The sequence below is a fragment of the Microtus pennsylvanicus genome, chromosome 7 (genome assembly GCF_037038515.1).
Source record: "Microtus pennsylvanicus isolate mMicPen1 chromosome 7, mMicPen1.hap1, whole genome shotgun sequence".
In the NCBI taxonomy this organism is placed as follows: domain Eukaryota; kingdom Metazoa; phylum Chordata; class Mammalia; order Rodentia; family Cricetidae; genus Microtus; species Microtus pennsylvanicus.
This window is the reverse complement of record NC_134585.1, coordinates 77,637,809-77,659,268: the sequence shown is the minus strand read 5'-3', so window position 1 is coordinate 77,659,268 and position 21,460 is coordinate 77,637,809. Positions and strand designations below refer to the sequence as shown.

At 35.9% G+C, this 21,460-nt stretch overlaps 1 protein-coding gene across 2 annotated transcripts in view; it reads right to left on the bottom strand.

The window, feature by feature from the left end:
* Window positions 1-5,646: 5,646 nt before the first annotated feature.
* Pkn2 (protein kinase N2) overlaps window positions 5,647-21,460 on the bottom strand; it is a 98,561-nt gene continuing 82,747 nt past the window's right edge. For both annotated transcript variants that reach the window (XM_075981174.1, XM_075981175.1), the window contains 7 exons: window positions 17,827-18,003; window positions 13,740-13,802; window positions 12,494-12,570; window positions 11,556-11,698; window positions 8,543-8,650; window positions 8,232-8,312; window positions 5,647-8,144 (listed from right to left, as the gene is read on the bottom strand). In XM_075981174.1, the coding sequence (XP_075837289.1) occupies window positions 7,941-8,144; window positions 8,232-8,312; window positions 8,543-8,650; window positions 11,556-11,698; window positions 12,494-12,570; window positions 13,740-13,802; window positions 17,827-18,003 (853 nt within the window). In that variant the 3' untranslated portion in view covers window positions 5,647-7,940. The remainder of the gene's footprint in view (window positions 8,145-8,231; window positions 8,313-8,542; window positions 8,651-11,555; window positions 11,699-12,493; window positions 12,571-13,739; window positions 13,803-17,826; window positions 18,004-21,460) is intronic.

The following is a 21,460-nucleotide window of genomic DNA, read 5'->3' as shown; positions in this document are numbered from 1 at the left end:
ATTCTGTATATTATTACAGGTAATAGAGCTGAGAAAGCTTTGTTTCCCATTTTTATATTTATGTTCTTGATTAAGTCATAGAAATAGCAAAAGCTTGAGAACCATTGTTAACATCTACAACACATTTTGTAGTCTGAGTATCCAAACCACAGGCACACATAAGAGGTTGTGTGAGAGAAGTAACGAGCTAGGTCTTGAAAAGCATCAAACCGTGAGGCAGTGGAAGCTTGTTCTCAATGAGCTTGTAAGCAGAAAGGATGATGAAATAAAGGCAGACCAACTGATTAAAATTTAGAATGTTAATAAATCATTTTACAGAACTGGCTTGTCTAAGGTTCTTATATTTATTGGGATATGCCAAGGGTACTCTACTTTGTATGGCAATTACTGGATCCTAGGAGTGTTTAGGAATTGTTTTAGTTCATACCATTTATAATCTAAATATTTTGCATGTCAGTGTTGAAGGTATCTTAACCTAGGCACTAGAAGACTAAAAATTTTGCCATTTATTTAGTTTTAACGGGTCACTTGACTCTGTTAGACATCACTAATATAGACTGTTGGTTCTTACTCTACAGTCATTAGCTCTGGGAGTACATTCAGATCTTGGTCAATAGAGGACTTTGACCCCTGTCATTCTACTGCTCTTGGAAGGAGGATGGGCATAAGAACATGACCATTATTTTTTCCTTAGGTGAAACATGAGTGCTTGATTGCATTACGTGGTATGCAACAGATGCTTGGAGACTGCAGTCCAAGTGCAGGACAGCACACCTGGTGAAGTTTATCCTCTACATAGTGTTGACAGAGGTTTCTGTACTGCTGGGTCCTGCAGCCATTTAGTTCCAAAGAAACACACAGAGGCCTACATTAATTATAAACTGGTTGGCCTATTAGCTCAGGCTTCTTATTAACTCTTATATCTTATATTAACCCACTGTGTTAGCCACATGGCTTGGTACCTTTTTATCAGTGAGGCATTCTCATCTTGCTTCCTCTGTGTCAGAGTGATGACTGCAGACTGAGCCTTTCCTCTTCCCAGAATTCTATTCTGGTCATCCTGCCTATACTTCCTGCCTGGCTACTGGCCAATCAGCATTTTATTAAACCAATACAAGTGACAAATCTTTACAGGGCACAACACCATTGTCCCAGAACAACAGAGGTCAAGCCTAAACACGGAAGGAGTCTCTCTTCCATGTTTCCCTCATGGGTGCCCTTCTCAATCCTCAGTATCTCACATCTCATGCAGAAGGAGAACAACAGTACACTTGTATGTTCCCTGGGTTTTAATGAGGAACAGATAGCTATCTTGCAAGTTGGTAATTATTGAGCTTAGTACAGGCTACTTTCCATGCAAATCCATTCTGTGCATGTTTGCATGTGATGCCTTAAAACACCGAGGTCACCTGAAGTCACTCACTGGAAACTACCTTGGTTGATAGTCTTTTACTACTGAATTCAAGTCTTGGTTGTCAGTTTCATACTCTTTCAGACTGTTGTTCCAGGGAATCCTCTACACCAAATCGAAGTCTTTGTTCCACCTGGCTAAGACTACACTCAGGTATTAGGGAGCCAGTTGTAGCCCGAAGTGACCAGAGCATGAGGTTTTGAAGGCAGAAACCTTGTTGGCACCTTGCTCGGCAGCTGCAGTGGTGAGAAGGCAGATTAGAGTATGCAAGCAATTTGTCAGAAGCTAAGGGCTTAACTGCACAAGCAGGAAGTTTAATAGAAATTAAATTCACAAGGGTATCTTGGCCTTGGGTTCCTAGAATAGTTTGGTAATTTTCCATGGGATTCTCCATGAAGATCATCAAATTCTAGTTAAACCTGAAACAGTATGAACAACAATACAAGATGGAGGATCCTTTGCCCTGTCTTCCCTGTCACACAGGTCCTCTATCCCACTTATGTCAGAAGTCTCTAGACCTACATTCACTTAGTAGCTGAGGTGGGACTGAGGTCTCTTGATAGAAACTGTTCTTTCCATGAAACCAGACCAGGGGATGATTTTACAAGAAGTTTGTCTCAGTACTGAGATAAGCTGCAATGCTCAAGTAGAATTCTATTAGAGTGTTTAGAAGCAAAACGTACATATAGCTTCTTACAAAAAAAGCTTTTAAGAGTGAATTCTAGCCAGGTGGTGGCGGCGGCACACACCTTTAATTCCAGCACTATGGAGGCAGAAGCAGGTGGATCTCTTTGAGTTGGAGGCCAGCCTGGTTTAAACAGTGCATTCCAGTATAGCCAGAGCTACATAGAGAAACCCTGTTTTGAAAGGACAAAAAGAGAGAAGTAAATTCTTTTGGGGGCGTGGAGAAAAGGGGTAGAACCCACTTGAAAACTGGGTGTGTGTGAGGGCCCAACTGGACCTCCCAAGAACAAGTTGGCTAGGCAGAGTAGCAGAAACAGATAAGCTCTGGGTTGTCAAGAGACTGTGCCTCAATATGTAAGGTAGAAAGCGGTCAAGAGTCACCTGAGGTCAACCTTGAGTCTCTAGACACATGTCCATGTGTGCCTGCACACACAGGGAACACAAATGTGTATGTGCACATCAGAGATATGCAAATAAAGTAACTTTTAAATCTGCCTGGTGACAAGGAGTTAACTAGAAATTGCCCTTTAGCTATTCTTCCAAACTAAAAATTCCTGTAACACAGTTATTATCTCTCGATAGTAAGCCTTTGTGTTCACTACAGTAAATGTATTCTACCCATGGCTGTCTTTGGGTCCTGAGGTAATTTTCTACCACAGGTGTGAGATTTACTTTAATTATGAAGATGAACAGTTGAAAGGGTCAGCCTAGTACCCATCTGCTCCTTATCCAGGCAAAAAGCTTCTATGCCCCATGCTAATATTTCCAAATGTCAGTGGCCCTGACTTTTTGTGATGCTGGATTTTCATCTCATCTACCAATTGTTGAGCTACTCAAAGACTCCCTGACCCTGCAAGAAATCCTTATGCTCTCCCCACCCCCAGATACTCACACAGATGCCTCAAGGTATCAGGATTGCATGGTATCACAATAAAGGCATTCTCAGGTGATCTCCAGGTCAGAGAGACCCTGGTGTCTTTCACATACTTCCCTTATTACCTTTTCATGATCTGAGGTGGGGGAGTAGTGGCCTTTAGCTTCAAGAAGCCTTTGAGAGAAAATCAAAGTACAATTCTGAGAGGAAAAGAACTTTCTTCCCTGTGTGCATGTATATGTCTGCAGGCTATGTGTGAGGGAGTTTTTTTATAAACCAAGTAATACCTAAACAGACATTACTTAGGAATAATTTCCAACACCACTTACCTAGACATAGTGTCTTATTCCAACAGGTTCAAAACTGAGCCCCACTTTAGATGCAAATTGCAGACAGTAGTTTGTTATCCCTGTCAGCTGACTGATAATTGAAGCTCTCACTATAATTTCATTAATTTGCTACAGCAGGGTCCAAGGAAACATGTTTACCAGCTTGTTGCTTATAATAAAAGGACACAAGTCAACAGCCTGATGGCCAAGGGCAGAACTTTGGCTCTTCCTTGGGCACTCCATCATCCAGGAACCATCACACAGTCACCTATTAGGAAGCTCTTAACTGCTCTTTGAGCTGCGTGTATATAATCTGGCGTTCTGACTAGCACCTCAATGGAGCCTGGAATTTGAAACCCTTCTACTTCAGTCTTCCAAGTGGTCGGATGATAGAAATGAGTCACTCCATCCCCTTTAGGTGTTCATGGCAGCTCTCTTATGTGATCTAATTGATGTTACATTACCGGCCATTGGTATCAATATCCCCCAGCACATTTTCCCTTGCCAGAAGATATACCCTTATGGGGTATAAGTGTTCAGAGTTCCACCTTCTAATCATGTGGTCGATCCTCCTGGCAAGAATCATCTCAGAAACTCTTATCACCTAGGAATTACCAACATCTTAGGAGCTGGGATAAAGAACAAGATTCTCACCTATTGCTAGGAAACAGTAGTTTTAGGGTGCATATGTAAGAAACCATGTCAGAGACGGCAGTGTCTCAGAGAAGACAAAACTGCTTTTCTCCACAGAACTATTTTCACACCGTTTCCTTACTATATTACAAGTAGACAATCACATCTATTCACAATGGCTATTTTGTCCCCTTTCTGAATCTTGCACTGTGATAAACATGTTGTACAGTACAACGTCAAAAACAGGTAATGACAAGATGTCCCAGCATTAGTCCCAACTTAGTGTACCCTCAGACGATAGAGGATGAGGACATCGGTTACATTTCTTTGTTTTTAACAGACACCATCTATCAGGTTAAGAAAAATACTTCCTTTGTTTAAAAAGCAGGAATGATATCACCATTAATCTATCACTTTTTTTCTTTATTAATACAGCAAGTAGCCTTTGGGACTTTGTAGTAATAAATCACACTTGCAATCCTAGAATGAGCCCAATTTGCTAATAAAGCAGTATCTATTTCAGATGCTGCTGACTCCGGCATGGTCATATTTGATCTAATACTTTGCTAGTAATAAAGTATCCCTGCTTAATTTATCTAGATTATGTTGATTTCATAGTACAAAGTGATATTTTTTTTCATTATTAAAAACTCCTGTGAGGTTAAAATCTCTTTTTGGAATGTCTGGATGAATATTTTTTCGTTCACTGTTACGTGAATGTTTTGTGTATTTTAGGGGCGAATTACACAACGTAACCTTGGCTAGCATGGACACCAAAGCTGCCTCAAGCTTGCAGTTTCTCTACCTATACCTCCTGAGTACTAGGGTTTATAGGCACACACCACTTGTAGTTTTGCTTACACCGACTCTAACTTTGGGTGCTAAACACCAGTCTCTCCACACTCCTGCTCAAGACTACTTCCTTATTTCGTATCAAGCACTGCCAAAGTTCATTTTACTTTTAATGAGACCAGTGATGCTTTAGTGTTTCTAGTGTGATCCTAGTAGTGAGTGACATCAAGCAGGGATTTTGACAAATAGACTTCCAAATTATCTAGGTACTTACTTCTACTCTTGTACATGAATATATGTAATTTTTTTCTTCTACTTTGGTTTTTCCTTATCAGCTTCTCTGGGAAGATGGGCATAACTTCCACAATTTTGTCAGATTTGACCTTGGAAGTCAGTTTTGACCAGACCAGCACATAATAACAATGTTCATTATGTCCTATCAATACTACGTATCATTGTACATTTCTAAAATATACCTTGTTAGTGTTATTATTACAAAATGGCTAGCAATCTGCTTTACTAATCTGCCTATTTTCTCAAATGTCAGATCTAAATTAAAATGCTATCCTCTGATGAGAAAAGTGTACATGCTGCCATTGCTTACAGTTTAACATTTCAACATGGACACATTGTTTCTTTGGTCTTGAGAACTTTCTTGTTTCTCTCCTCCACTCAGCTTTCCTAGCCTCAGTGCATAGTGACAGTGGGCATTTTATGCATAGACGAAAGACTGCTGAATACAGAATACAATATAAGTTTTCTCCATTATTCCAAGTAAAGTGGACAAAATGCCTTTCCCAGAATAAAAGTGACTTACCGGTAAGCTAACTAAAAATAATTTTCTCCAGATCTTGAACATAGTAGAGCAAATATTATTTTAACACAAGGAAAATTCTAAAAGGAATGAATACTTAAAACCAAAGTTACAAATTTTAATCTATTTTAAACTTTAATTTGTGCATTTGTGGTAATTTATGACTGCAAAACACCCTTTTTCTTAGAATGATGAAAAGGCACAATTCATTTGGATGCATAGGGTACCATTTAAAGTATCCGGTTTCCTTACAAAGTGCTTGAGCAGTCACATACACATACAGTAAAAGCAAAATCTATTTACACTCTTAAAATTTAAAATCTGGCTAAATATATATATATGTATATATATATTTAAACTACAGAAAAATTAGTGCTTTTTCAGCATAATTGTGTGACTATGCCTTGACCTCTAAATTTTTTAGTGATTGACTTCAATTTAAAAAATTTCTGTACAATGTGAATATAACTCTATGTCAGTTTTTAATGCAACAAGCCCATTTAAAACGTTGCTTTCTATGCATAATTCAGAACCAACAAAGGTATGCAGACTGTACCTCAAAAGTGTTTGATTTTAATATTCTGTTAACACTGTTCAGATTAAAGCTAGAAAATTAGGCTATTTTTTTCTATTGTTATTTTCCAAGGTAATTAATTAATTAAGGTAAAGCAACTTAGAACAACATATTGTTCCTTTTTCTTATAAAATTTTGTTCCAAAGGATCTTGGGATTATAATAATGAATTGGAAGGTAATATAAAGTATCTCTGTACAATTTTAATTGTTCTTAGAGTACAATACAAACATGCCAACATATCTTAGCAAGGCTGTTTTAAGCTCAACTCTTCATGTATCAGTGTGCTTTTATGTTCCTCATTAGACTCAAATTTTGATAATTTTAAGAGATGAGCTTACTATGATTGCGTGGTTAATTCAAGTGTGGTTAGTTACCAACTTGCTATTCCTGAGGTATAATGGCCCTAACATGCCAAGCACAGGATCGTCAATGATATCAAATTGAAGAAAAACAATGAAGTGACAGGCTAGGAGGAAAAAGTAAAAACAAACAAAAACACCTAAAAGAGTTCCAGCCAAGTGAAGGTCATGATTTGTAAAAAGGCATACCATAAGAAAGATAAAAAGCCACAAACGGATCCTCTGAAGATATGTAGAGTATTTGATCAATTATTTGTGAGACTTTTGAGGTACAGCTTTAGTGTTATAATAACTTTTTATAAAATATAGACTGTTTTATCAAAAATATTTATACATTCTATTATAATATATTGCTTTTGCCCTCAATAACTGCCAATATAAAATCTGGATCCAGTGGCCTAAAATGTACAAATGCACTTAATGTAAATGCTGGAGTTTGAGGTGTCTGCTTGGCCACTGTACAAAAGTGAGGAAGTGGTGAAATTAAATAATATGCCTACAACACAGAATACATTACAACTTGTACATATACATGTTCACAGCATGTATACCATGATAATCTCTATGGTTTAACAATGATAGAGTTCCCTTCTACAGCAGACACAAGAACAAGATGACTACGTTGATAAAAGTGTAGAATGCATACCAATAAAGGGTTAATCAGGCGCACTGACTTTGGAAGACCTGACTGAACAGCCTCCAGGTGTCTTGACTTTGGGAATGCATACAGTTAGCACAGTATCTTGGTTCCAGCTGATCAGAAGTCCTCACTCTTAATGTTAAGTAAATGCCGATGTTCCTAATTTTTGCAGCATTTTTTACTAAAGAAAAGCTCATTTGGCGGGTAGCTCTGTTGGAAAGCTATGTATGAGGCTCTGCTGCATGGCTGGGGGAGTTAAGGCAATAAAGAGTGTTCTCCTGATAAATATAGAAAATTTATAAAACTAGACATTAATACATTCTCGTTTTTTCCTTTAAATCAAGCCACCAATGGTGTATAAACTGCCACATTTTTCATATTATAGTGATTTCTTAAAAAACAAACTGCCTTTTTCAAACAAAATCACACTTTGTGAACAGTAATAGCTTCCAAAGCCCTATTTTTTCTTTTGTAAAACACAGTAAAGTGATTAATCTTTCTTCCACTTAAGGCAGGCCTAGGGCAAAGATGAGGACTATTAAAGAGTGGTTCTTCTTCTTTTTAAAAATAGAGTATTGATGTAAAAGTATTTATTTGTAATGGATTTCTATGGCCAATGTTCACTCAGCCTAAACTCCATGAAACAGCTTCCAGTGTTCAGATTTACGTTGAAAACATTGAGAAGGTATTAAAAGAGTACTTTAACCACATCTTCATGTGCGTTAAAAACCTTGGAAGCTCCTGGTGGCACAGAAGGCAAATGAAGGGTGCTGTTTTCAAGAGGTCTTCTTTTTAGTCAGTTTGCTTGGTTTCACAGTGTCCAGTAACTTAACACCAATCAGCAATGTAGTCAAAATCTCGGAACATTTCCTGTTCCTCTTCCGAAAGTATCCTTGGCTCTCGAGGTGGAGTCAGAATAGGTGCTTCTGAGGTAAATTCATCATCAAAATTACTAACATCTTCCCGTCCTCTGATGGTAGGTACAAATGGCGGCTTTACTTTTTTGTCCATTAGAGCACTCCAGTCAGTTAGCTGGGTCACAAAATATAAAACAACTAGTTTAGTTTCCTGTTTTAATCACTTTAAATTCATAAAAAAGCTTTGAACTTCTGCACTTACCCGGAAAAATGGGTGCTTCTTTACATCTTCTGCATCTTTCTCACCAGCTCCCAGGCGCCGCTCAGGATTTCTTCTCAACAGCTAGCAAACAAAACAAGGAAATTACGATGAAAGCAACAGAACATAGTTCACTGACAGAGACTCTCACAACTTTTCGGAGATTTAGTTAGTTTTTTTTTTTTTAAGATTTGTCTAAAGTATGTGTCTTCTATGAATTAAAAACAACTTCTAAAATTCAACTGGGAAAATTTCTTCAACTTAAAAGATTAAGCTTAATTTAAAAAAAAGAATTCTTAATCCTAATTTCTTACCCTTCTCATTATGGAAATGGCTTCTGTAGATAAGAACCTTGGATACCTTACTTCGTCATTTACAATACTGTCAAATACCTCTTCTTCATCATCACCAGGAAAGGGAGACTGGAAGAAATATTTTTAGTACGATGAAGTTCCATATATTCAAAAACCCATATATTCAAAGCAGAACCAAAATTCAGGCAATGAAAATGAAATGAAGCTGGGTGGTGGTGGCACATATCTTTGATACCAGCACTTGGGAGGCAGAGGCAGGCAGATCTGTGTGAGTTCAAGGTCACCCTAGTCTATAAGAGCTAGTTTCAGGGAAGCTAGGGCTGTTATATGTTACACGGAGAAACCCTGTCTCGAAATACTGAGAAAAGGAGAGAGAGAGAGAGAGAGAGAGAGAGAGAGAGAGAGAGAGAGAGAGAGAGAGAACAAAAACAGGACCCGAAGCTTAGTTGGAATGCCTGCCTAACATGTAAGAAGTCCTGGGTTCAATCCCAGAACTGCATAAAACCAGAAATGGTGAGGCAGGAGGATAAGAAGTTCAAGGCTAGCCCCCACTACACAGTGAATATAAGTGGCTTGTGCTATCTCTGGGCTACATGAAACCACATTTAAAGAAACAACAAATACTCTATGAAGTTCTGACTGTGAGCTGCGTAGGCTGGCTTATACCTATCATCCAAGAAGTTGGGAGACCCTATTTCAAACATCCCCACAAAAAATGGAGAGGATGTCCCAATGGGACAAAAACAAACAAATAAACACAAAAATAAAAACAAAAAACCCAAACAAATGAACAGAGTTTAGCCAAACCACACTTTAACAGTTAAAAACAACCAAAATAAAAACCCCTCCAAAAACCATTATAACTGAAGCTTAAATAGTGCTATAAAATATAATGCAGACCAATAAATAGGTTTTAAGTTTAATTCCTTTCCTAATTACCTTCCTGTGGAGGCACTAAAGATAAATGGAGTTGAGAGGCAACTAAAATGGAGTATCAGTGCCTTCTGGGTGTGTTTAAAACTCAGCCATTTAGAAACCCTTTCAAAACCAGAAAGCAGGGACCTCCTCACTTGTTTGTTAACCAGTGGCTTGAACACAAGAAGGCAAAATCAATAGCATATTAATTCTGCAAGATTTATACAACTAATTTTCACATGTTATTTCTAACACATTTTTGGGAGGATGGAGTTTAAAACAAGGTCTCACTGTGGAGCCCTGGCTGTCCTGGAACTCACTATGTGGACCAGAACAGCCTCAAACTCAGAGAAGCCTCTGCTTCCTGAAAGTAAATTATAAGAATACAATTTTGGCTCAGAAATAAATCTTGGACTTACTTAAATGATACATTTAAAAATATGGCAATAGAAACATAGAGAGGTGACAGAGTTTAAGTATGCCACAGTCACCAACAACAGTATTTCCATCACCTTAGTTAGAAAGACTATTGCAAATAGCGAATACTGATCTTAAAACAATTTAATTCCATTCCAAATACCTAAAGTCGCTTTTCTAAACAGAGGAGGGAGATTTAATCTGGGACATAGGTCTTGGGAAAATAAATGAGACCAGAGAGAATTGATACCTGATCCTAATGCACCAAGTACAGGGTTTAGAAACAGGTTCTGAAAATGTAGAGGACAAAAAAAGCGCAACCCTAACTCACAAGTGCTGTGTGACAAGTTATTAACCACTTGTGTTACTCACATATCTGAAAACGGTAATACTACTAGTTTGGAGTTTATGTTGATGGATGCAAAATGAACAGAGCTAATATTTATAAAGTTCATAGCTCTCTTAATAAGCCATTTCTTTCTTCCTTTTCCAGAGAATCTGCTCCAATTTGACACACTGAAAGGACTGTCATCTATTGGACAAATCTGTTCATTATGGTTAAGTGTTAGTAAACAACACACAGACTAAAACTTCAGAACCATCAACAAATAAGAAGGCATCTGTTCATTTATTCAGCCACTAAATGATTCATGACTTGGATATACAAGATGACTGGCAATGGGAAACTCCAGAATAATGATTCATTTCCAACAAGTTGACTTGTATCTATAGAAAAACCCCTCTTGAGAAAGGTTTCAACTGCCTTGACAAAAAATATATTCATTCTGAATTCCATTCCCATTATCGTTCTTAGCAATCCATAAATCCATTAGGACCTTATCATTTTCATTTATTTTGTAAATTTCATAAATTATAAGGATTTCAGTATTAAACTCAGTTATCCTCAAAGATTAATATTGTTAATAAGAAAATGAGTAAAGTGTCAACTGCTTCAATTCTGTTCATTTTTTTAAAAAGGGGTTTATAAATATTTTTAAATATGTGTATGTGTGTCTGTGTGAGGATATGTACTTGAGTGCAGGTACTTGTAGAGTACAGAGGTGTCCAATTCCCAGAAGCAGGAGTCACAGGTGGTTGTGAGTGCTCAGAAGAGAGTGTTGGGAATTAAACTAGAGTTCTTCCTCTGCAACAGTAATATGCATTCTTAACTGCATACCCTGCTATTGTTTTTGAAGGTCACATTTATTTTTACAGATGACAGATATTTTTTTCTTTTTGTATTTTAATTCAATTACAAGGTGTTTGTGCTATGTAGCCCAGATTGGTCTCAAATTCATAATCTCCCTGTCTCTCTGCCCACCCCCCAAGTGCTCAGATGACAAGTATGTACCATTACACCTGCCTGTAGAATATATTTTTATTATTCTCCCGTCGTTCGATTCCCGATAAAATTCAGTTCTATTAAAATCACAAAACATAACCATCTTAAAACACTTAAATATAAGAGGCTATTTGAAAACATACATAATACAGTCCACCCACTATATAAAAATCTAAGCTACTAGGCTAATAAAGATATTATAGAAACACAGCCAAATATTAGCATAAAGCTGATTTTCTAGTTATATAGGAGACAAATGGAAGTGTCTTTATAAAAATGATGTACTTTTTCCTTCCAATCATCCTCCCTCTCTTCATCTACCTACTTCCTGTAGCTTACCTCTCCAACGAGCATTTCATATATAAGTACGCCAAGGCCCCACCAATCTACAGCCCTTGTGTACGATGTTTCTGTCAATACTTCTGGGGCAAGAAATTCAGGAGTACCACAAAATGTGCTTGTTCTATCTCCATACCCCATTCCTGGAGATGATAAATTCAAGTATTTATTGGCAAAGAAAAATGGCATAAAAATTAGAAGGTGTGCTTAGGAAAGAAAACTAACATTGCTGTACATATATGTTTGTAACTCAAACATACCAAGACTTCACAAATGTTTCAACCAACAAACTCATGACTCAGTAAACATTCACTAATTCTAAGATATCCAAGAACTGTGTTCACTTACAATGGAAACAAAGTTAAGTAATAAAATAAAGCTACTAGTGTACGAAGGAGGAAGCATATAACATCAGTTACAACATTACGTATGAAGAGTGAATATCTTATCTTATAACGAGTCAAACCTAACCTAGCAGTATCTACTGCTTACCACCATCATCATTACAATTTCTCACATGACCTTTCCTTTGAATGGCCTCAGCTTAACTGCTTTATTTAATCCCTAAATATATATATATAAAATCTTGAGATATTTACATAATTCTATTTTTCCATTAAAATGTTAATAGTTCTAAGAAGCTGGCATGTACTTCATTTGGCTCAGTCCCTATCAACAAACCAGCGCTTAGCACCATGTTAACATACTGGCAAGAATATCAACCATACAGAGAAGCTGAGTCTCACAACAGTTTCTGACAATACCAACTATCTATATCCACCGATCAAAGTCTTGATGTGGTTACTGGGTTATATGAGCAATTCAAATGTTTTAATTGAATAAATTAAAATAAAAAATGTTTTTCTTACACAAATGAGAACTACTGAAGTACAAAGGAATAATAATCTAATAGAGTAGAACTTAAAAAGTCCAATTACCTTCTTTGCAAAGACCAAAGTCAGCAATTTTCACAAAGCCTTCTGTATCTAGCAACAAATTATCCAACTTCAAATCTCTGTTCAAGGTGGAAACATGAAAATAAGTCAGTAAACCACATAGTACAAGATAGAATTTTTATTTTCAAGGAGCCCAATTTTGTCTTCTGGGAACCGTTTCTTCCAAGTTATAGCATAGGATGCTCTCATTTTTCTTCCTTTTGCATAGTAATAAAGCTTTTACATAATTTTTTCTTGCTATATACATGAGAATATATTTACAAAATAAACATTCTATCTTTTTAATTGTTTATATTAAGATACAGAATCAGTTTAAATACCTTTTATTGAAGTTTAAATTTTTATTTAGGGTAATCTGACTTAGTCACAATTTGAACTTTGTTCACATGCATTATGAAATAATTTAAGCTAACAATATAAGTAAAGTGTAAGATTTAACTTTTAAGAATATAGTTTAACATAAAGAGAAGGCTAAGTGATTACAAATGAAGCTAGTTTTAAATACTTTATTAAGTAAACGGAATCATGAGCAAACCTTAAAAACATTGTTAGAAGCTTGACTAAACCATTAAGATTTCAAATTCTGACTGGCTTTTCCATAGTGAGCTTGCTTTCCGGTACCATGCAGTGCATTAACGGGAAGTAAGAGCAGCACTACTCAATGTAGCCAGGGATCAGATGCTGGCCACAAGCTGTTCTGCAGTTTGACAAGGAGCCAGTGCCAGAATATGAAAGGGCTATACCACCAATACCCTTGTAGTTCAGACGATGGCAACATTTTCTCATTCATTCATTCATTCATTCATTCACTCTTGTGTGGGAGATCAAACCCAAGGCATCACATATCATAACCTCTCTACCGCTATTCTCAGTCCATGCTACTGAAGACATCCTAATGAGGGACGGCACGGTAGTTTACACTCTGGCATACTTGTTTTCCTCTCTCTAAAAGCTACTGGTGAACTGTGTCACCACAGGCCAACTCACTCTCTCACTATTTTAATTAGGAAATAAGCAGAGGACCAACAACCAAGAAGTCCATCACACAACGCTCACGATGGTGAGCTAGTTTTCCAAGTTGGGGTAGGACTTACGTGTGAATTGGAATTCAAGCTAATTAACAAAAAGAAAACTAAAAAATTGGTTAAGCACAAAATATCCTTGTTAATTATCCTGAATTCCAATTCACACGGAAGTAAGCTATTAGAAACAAAGAAAATGTACTCACCTATAAACAATTTTGTGCTCATGTAAATATTGTAACCCGAGAACTACACATGCTGCATAAAATCTGTTAGAAAAATTAAATCAAATGTTTAATAAATTTCATTGCTCTTGAACCCTTTTATAGTTCAATGGACACTTTGTAGTTACTCAAATATTTATTTATTCTTATCACATACAATATATTGTGCTATTCAAAATGAATTTAAAAACTGAGAGAATATAATTATAGCAATGGACAGCTTTCACTTGCATAGTAGTCATTGAGGGTCCTCAGAGGACTTTTGGTTTGGTTCTGTAGGGAGGAATTGCAATGTGCTGTAAGTATGGAAAGACAGCGTGCCAAAGCAAAAGTTTTATTAGAAAATACAAGCCATTCCCTTAAGACAGAAAAAGAACAGAGGCATGGAAACTGCCAGTTTGACAACTAGTAAGGAATTTGCTGTATGTTGTGGGATATTTGTACATTGTGTGAAGGTGTATTTGCTGTGATTGGTGTAATAAAAAGCTTAATGTCCAATCACTAGGCAGGGGGTATAGGTGGAACTTCCAGAGAGAAAAAAAAAGAGTAGGAGATGAATCTAGGTGAGCAGGAGATGTGGGCAGACACAAAAAGAAAACAGGAGATATGAGGCGGAAGAGAGGTAAAGCCTCATGAAAGGATGTAGATTAATATAAATGGGTTAATTTACATTATAAGAGCAGGCTATAAGCCTAAGCTATAGGCCGAGCTTTCATAAGTAATAAGTCTCATTGTCATTATTTGGGAGTCTGGCCAGCAGGAGAGAAAAAAAACTTATTACAGTAGTGGATAAAGCACAGGATTGGAGTCCATGGGGAGCACAGCAGGAGATCAAGCTGAAAGGACCCAAGTAGAATCATGAATGCCAAGCAACAGATATGAAAATTACCTGTTATCAGGAATTTCTTCCTTTAATGAGGAAGCACATTTTATATTAGGGACATTGTAAGTACTGGAATAGAATTATGTAGTGAAGAGAGAAAACAAACAAACAAGGTTTTACAATAGAACAGAAGAAAGATGATGAGGACTTCCAGAAGGGTGCTTGCAAAGAACTTAACAGATATCCAAGATAGTAAAGAATAGAAATGAATAGATAACAATTTAAAAAATAAAGTATTACTGGAAAAAATGTTTGGCTTTGGACGTAGGAACTTAGGATTGTATGTGGGGCAGGAAACAGAGCCTAGCATGGACACATACATGGCCTTGGGTTCCAAGAAAAACAGTTGAAATATTGATTCTTAAGGTATAGCACAATCCTGACTCACAGAAGATTTGCTGAGTGAGGGTGAGAATAAACAAACAAATGAATTACAAATGCAGATCTAGAGATATCTAGGAAAACTATGTTCTTAATTATAAAATATAATTATTTTCCTCTATAAAATATGCATTATTACCTACCCTTTTGCAAAAGTATAATTTTCTACTCAGCAATCTATTCCTATCACTACAACTCAGCTGCCATCCAGAGATAATTATATTCTTTTAAGTGAAGTGAATACATTAATATTACATATAGGTATTACACTTGGATTTAAAGTTTACTCATTTTCATAAAAATGCGATTGTAATTTAGAAGAATTTTAAAAATACAACTACTTACAAGTATATATTTAATTGTATACTAAATCTTATGTAACAGGTATCTGTGTGCAATTTGTTAAACTTGATACACTAATCAAAATAGTTTTTTCAAGATCTTTTTAAAGCAAACATTGTTAGCAAAACAATATTGCAACAATTTAGAAGTGTCTCCTTTTCTGCTTTTAAAACAAATTGCACTGATTATACTCAATTTACAAAACAAATAGGAAAATACTAGGTCTATAGTCAGGTATTTTATTAGTAGCTTTTCTTAAAGTCTCTATTTTACAAACACAGAGCATGAAGTTCAGACAGAGGAATTCCCTGGTTTAGAGCCACACAACTTAAAAACAGCACAGCTAGAAACATTAAAGCACTTTGATCGCACAGTCTAAGGTGGCACAGGCCCACACTGCCTTATGTGCCAGGCTCTCTTCCATGTGTCATACTATTCAGCAGGCTATAGAATCTGTTCCTCTGTTAATAATAGAAGGAAATAATTAACACTTTTTATATTTGTTTAAAATCAAAACCAAACTAACAAAACAAATTCCCATGCATAGTAAATATCTGCCTAATATTTTTAATGATTTTTTTTTCTTCTTTTGTGGACCAAGGTACCACCTATGTAGGTCAGGTTGACCTAAATTCAGGATCCTCCTGGGACCACATAATGAATGGAGGTTCTACTTTGCACTACCACCTTAAAAATTTTAATGTACCTAGAGGGCTCCTATTCCATCTTCTGCCTTCTATGGGCACTGCACACATGTAGTACACAGATATACATGCAGACCCTCACACATAAAATAAGAAAAAAATTTAAGTTTTAAACATTTGGAAAATTGATTCTTAATTTTTTACTACTCAGCCTAATTTTAAACTACTTTACTATGCATCAGAATTAATTCCTGTTTACCTATCTGAAAATTGAAAGCTGTGGCACTATCTATATGCACACACCGATCAAAAGTGTGAAAGAAATTGCTACATGAACGTTAGCTGATGTTTCATCAGAAATTAGAACAAGGATAATTCAAAAGTAAAATCAAAAAGGTACTACTGGATTTTTTTTTAAGTCTAATGATTTGTGAATATTCTGTAGAGAGTTGATTGGATTTGCTAATTCCATGGATGTTACATGTGAGGGGAAAAAGGGGACCATGATGACACTCAGCATTTTGGCTTGGACAACATAAAAGATAATATTGTTATTTAATAAGATGAGGAAGACTGTAATAGTAGCAGGTCTGCGAAGCGGTAGAAAAAAAAAGGGCAGGAAAACAACTTGAGATGCTAAATGAGACTTTTATGGGCCTTACAAATGGAAAAGCTGGTCCTGAGCTGGGTATATAAATAGCCATTAGTGAATCATTAGTGAAGAGACTGGAGCTAGAGATGTAAACTTGTGGGTCTCCTAAGATATAGCTAATAGAGTACCCTTCTAGGTCTCTACTATGCAAAAGCTGTAAAATTAGGACAACAAATAATACACTGTATATGGCCAATAATCTAAAATGCTTACTACTCTTGACTTTTAAGTATTGACTAAGTTAACTTTAATATACAATTTAGTTGAACTACAAAAATGGTTTATCCTGATGTCTCTTTTCCATCCCTTTTCTTGGAGGCTATAAGAATACAGGTTGAACATCCCTAATCCTCCAAACTGAAATATGAAAGGCTCTAACACAACATTCTGTGTTATGTCCAAAGTCTGGATCCCCAACACATCACCATGAGACCGTAACCGATGCGAAAGCACGGCCTCTCATTCAGATAGCTTCAGAGCTGGGTATGGCAGTACATACCTACAATCATAAAACTTGGGAGATGAAAGAGGATGGCTATGAGTTTTGAGGCCAGACTAGAATACACACCAAATTTTAGGTTAGTTTGTGTAATATGGGGAGTCCTTATCTGGTATAGGGGGGGGAAGGTACAGAACTTGGAGAATGTTGTGATTAAGGTTCTGGAATACTAGGCAAAAGTTCAAACAATGAAGCAACAAAAGTTTAAAACACTTCTGGCTTTTTGTGTAATGGCAATCAACCTATACCAATTTTTTTTAAAGCACTGTTTGAGAAATATTATAAACATAGATTTACCCTTTAAAACACAAATATAAATATTTTAAATGAGATACCAATATTTTGAGTATAATTTACCTTTAAACTTAGGACTCCAGGATGTCATTATGTAGGGATAAAACTAATAACTAAAATAAAAATGATCTAAATATAACCTAAATTGAATCTAAATGATCAAGTATGAAATAATGGTAACTCATGAAATCTTCACCATGGACAACAGAGTATATAAACACAAAAAGTATTCTGCAAAATGTAAGAAATTCTACTATTTCTTATAGGGTCTACATTCATTAGGGAAAAAGCAAGGATGTAAAAGTCACAGCTCCTTTTAGTCCCAGAAAGCCATGAGTCATGGAGAGAGAGGCATATGTCTAAGGTATACTCACACAGCTCTGGGTTCAGAAAAGACATCGGTATGGATGTGCATCATCAGGTCCCCACCTGCAGCGTACTCCATCACAAAGCAAACATGCTCTTTTGTTTGGAAACATGCAAAAAGGTTCACCAGAAAGGGGTGCCTGACGCTATTCACAGTCTCAAAAATTCTTTTTTCACACATCAGGCTGTAAGAGAAAAACATTACCAAAACTTGAAATAAAATTTCTAACTTTTATGAATTTAAAAATCATAAAAATTTATTTTGCAATACTATGAGAAAAGTTCTACTTGATATATAATGGTAATTGAAAATATGTTAATGAGTAGCAGACATAAAGATTATATAACTTACAGAATAATATCAGCCTGGCACAAATGAAGCTTGTAATTATAGTTAATTTACATAGAGAGACCCAAAAAGTAAATAAAGTTTGTGAACATGGTAATTCCAAGGACAGCATTTATAATTCATTAGCTTGAATATTCAAATTTTTATCATATAAAATATGACGCTGAAAGATACAAATAGGCAATAAAAATTTAATCTAGAAGACTGACTAGAAAGCTAAGAGAATTCTACATGTTTCAAAAGGGAATTCTTTGAGAACAATACGATTTTCTGAGATAGTACACAAATACCTGTAGCAATCCCCATAAGAACAAGACAAATTCTTGAAAGGAATATGGCAAAACTCCCTGAATATGGAATGATGTTGCTAAACAGCAAAAGCAAAAGAATTCTTACTTCAGAAAATAGTTAGTGAAATTCAAAGAAAATTATGTCAAGTATTATTGATATTAAGTATTAACACTTGACAAATTGATGTCAAATATTAGTAATAATATGTTATTTAAGTGGAGCTTGAATTAACATATTAATTTTTAGTACTGAGGCAAAATAACGATCAACAGATAAACCTTATTAAGAAATAATAAATATTTCTAATACTAAGCAAGCTTCATTTCTGTTTATATTGTAACTTAGAATTAAAAAATTTCTTAAAGCTTTAATGCTTTAAATTAAGAGGATCAAGGCCAGTGAGACGTCTGGGTGTGTAATTAGCTATTTGAGTTCAACGTCTGTAACTCATAAAGTTGGAGTATAAGAATTACACTGTGTCTTTGACCTCCATGGGCAAACCACAGATGATTACAATCATCATTATCCTAAAATATTTTCAAATGCTTAGACTTTGATCTTTGTTGTTTCAAATAACACTGTGGCATTCGAAAAGTCGAGGTAAACCACAGATGTTAGAGATAGGTAACATTATTATTTCTTTTTGGATCTTTTTAAAACTGATAGAGTAGTCAGGCATGGTGGCACTTGTCTTCAGTCAGAGCACTCAAGACTCAGAGGGTACTAGATACCTGTGAGCTTTAGGACAGCCTGGTCTACATAACCAGTTGATCCAGGACAGCCAGGGCTATGCAGAGAGACCTGACTCAAATAAACCAACCAACCAACTAACCACCCACACAACAAACCAACCAACCAACAATCAACCTCAAACCCCAAACCACCCCTCACAAAAAGATAACATTTTAAATTGTTTTGTTTTTTTTTTTTAAAAAACTACCTTCCCAGAATTTCTTCAAGAGTGAGCTTTACTACTCCTGAAACATTTTCCTTTTTGGTATTCATATTTGAGATCTGTTTCCATGTTACCCTGATATGGAACAATTTTTGTACAATGTCAGTATGTATTACTCTCATTGGTTATTAAAGAGCTGAATGGCCTACAGCTGGGCAGGAGAGATTGGGTGAGAGAAACAGACTAGGAGAATTCTGGGAAGCAGGGCAGAGTCAGAGAAGTTGCCAGCCAGATGGAAAGGAAGCAGGACGTGCAAGAGAGGTTAAAGCTATGAGTCTCCGGGTAGCACATAGATTAATACAAATGGGTTAATTTAAGTTCTAAGGGCTAGTTAATAATAAGTCTGAACTATCAGCCAAGAATTATAATTATTTGGCAAGTGGCTGCTGAGACACAAAGAAACTCCATCTAAATTACCCAAAACTAGAAAAGTTTAAAACTAAAACTATTTTAGTCATTTCTCAGGTTTTATCCAAGGCTAAGCTCCATTTCACCAGAGGTAATGTCTTTGGGTCTGGCTTTGGCTCTAGTCTCTGATCTACAACTTTTTCTTTATGATAATTATTAGGATTATTCTAATTGCCCTTAATTAGAAAGCACCTTTCTAAAAAGATCTGATTCAAAGTAATAACAATGTAGCAAAAACATATATGAGCAACCAGGATAAGAGAGTAGTCAAGGTTATAGATACCTTATCTGAAGTGTTTAAGGACAGAACTATTTCTCATCACAGTAATAAGATAGAGCAAAACAATGTGACCCAGGTCTAAACATGAAATTCATTTGTTTCATATGTACCTTATATTCAAAATCTAAGTTTTACAACACTTTAAATAATTGTATATGAAACATTTGTGAACAATGATAGATTTTAGCATCACATCTTTAGTCAAAACAATGAGAATTTGTGCATTTCAAGTTTCAGATTTTTAGATTATAGATGCTCAATCTGAACTAGATTTTTATTATTATAGAAAACAAATGAATTCAAGGTACAGTCTCACTCTGTAGCTCTGAGTAGCTAGAACTCTCAACATGAGGGAGGGTGGCCCCAAACTCTGAGAGTCCATCTGCATAAGACACCTGAGTGCTGGGATTATAGTCAGTGCCACCATGCCTGGGTTGGGTTCAACACTACCAACATTACAAACCTGGAATAAAAATATTTGAAACTTCTGATATTTCAAGTACAAATGGATAAAAAAGATTAGCTTCACTTATCTCTTTTATAACATAAATACAGTTCTAAGTATCTAAAATGGTTAGCTACTATATAAGGTCCAGAAAATTCCATTTGTTGGTAGTTTGGCTATCAGAGAGACATCTGATTTGATATGATTTGATAAAAATGAGAAAAAGAGAGGGAAAGAGGCAAAACTCAAATAGGCAAATTCCAATTGATTTTAAATGTCAATTTGTAAACAATGGTTCAAATTCTAAATTTTTTGGAGGGATATGAGTCAGAATCTCAGTATGTAGCCCAGGCTGGCCCTAAATCACAGCAATCTTTCTACCTCAGTCTCCTGACTGCTGAGATTAAAAGTGTGTCCCTTTGACCAAAAACCTATTTTAATTCTAAGAACTACTCATATGAAGAAACAAAAAACATTATAGGTATCAATTTAATGAGGAAGGCAAATATAGTTAAATACACATATACATATATGTCATATACAAATAAATGTGCATGGCCAAGTCTGGGATACAGACTTGTAATCTCAGACATCTTGGGAGGCGGGGCAAGAGAACCACAAATTCAAAACCTGTTTGAGCTACATGTTTCAATGGTAGTGTCCTTACCTATCATGCACAAGGCCCCGAATTCAATCTCTAGTCATGAAAACACGGAATTAAAGCAAAACAAAAAACCAAAACTATCTATATGTGGGAGTTGGCAACCAAACCTTGTCCTCTAGAAAAACAGCAAATGGTCTTCACAGATGAGCTATCTGTTCAGTTATCTGCAGGACTACTCTCTATTAAGATTCTTAGTGGTATAAGAAAAACACTACTAAATATCATATAAAAGCTTTTCTGATAATTAAAA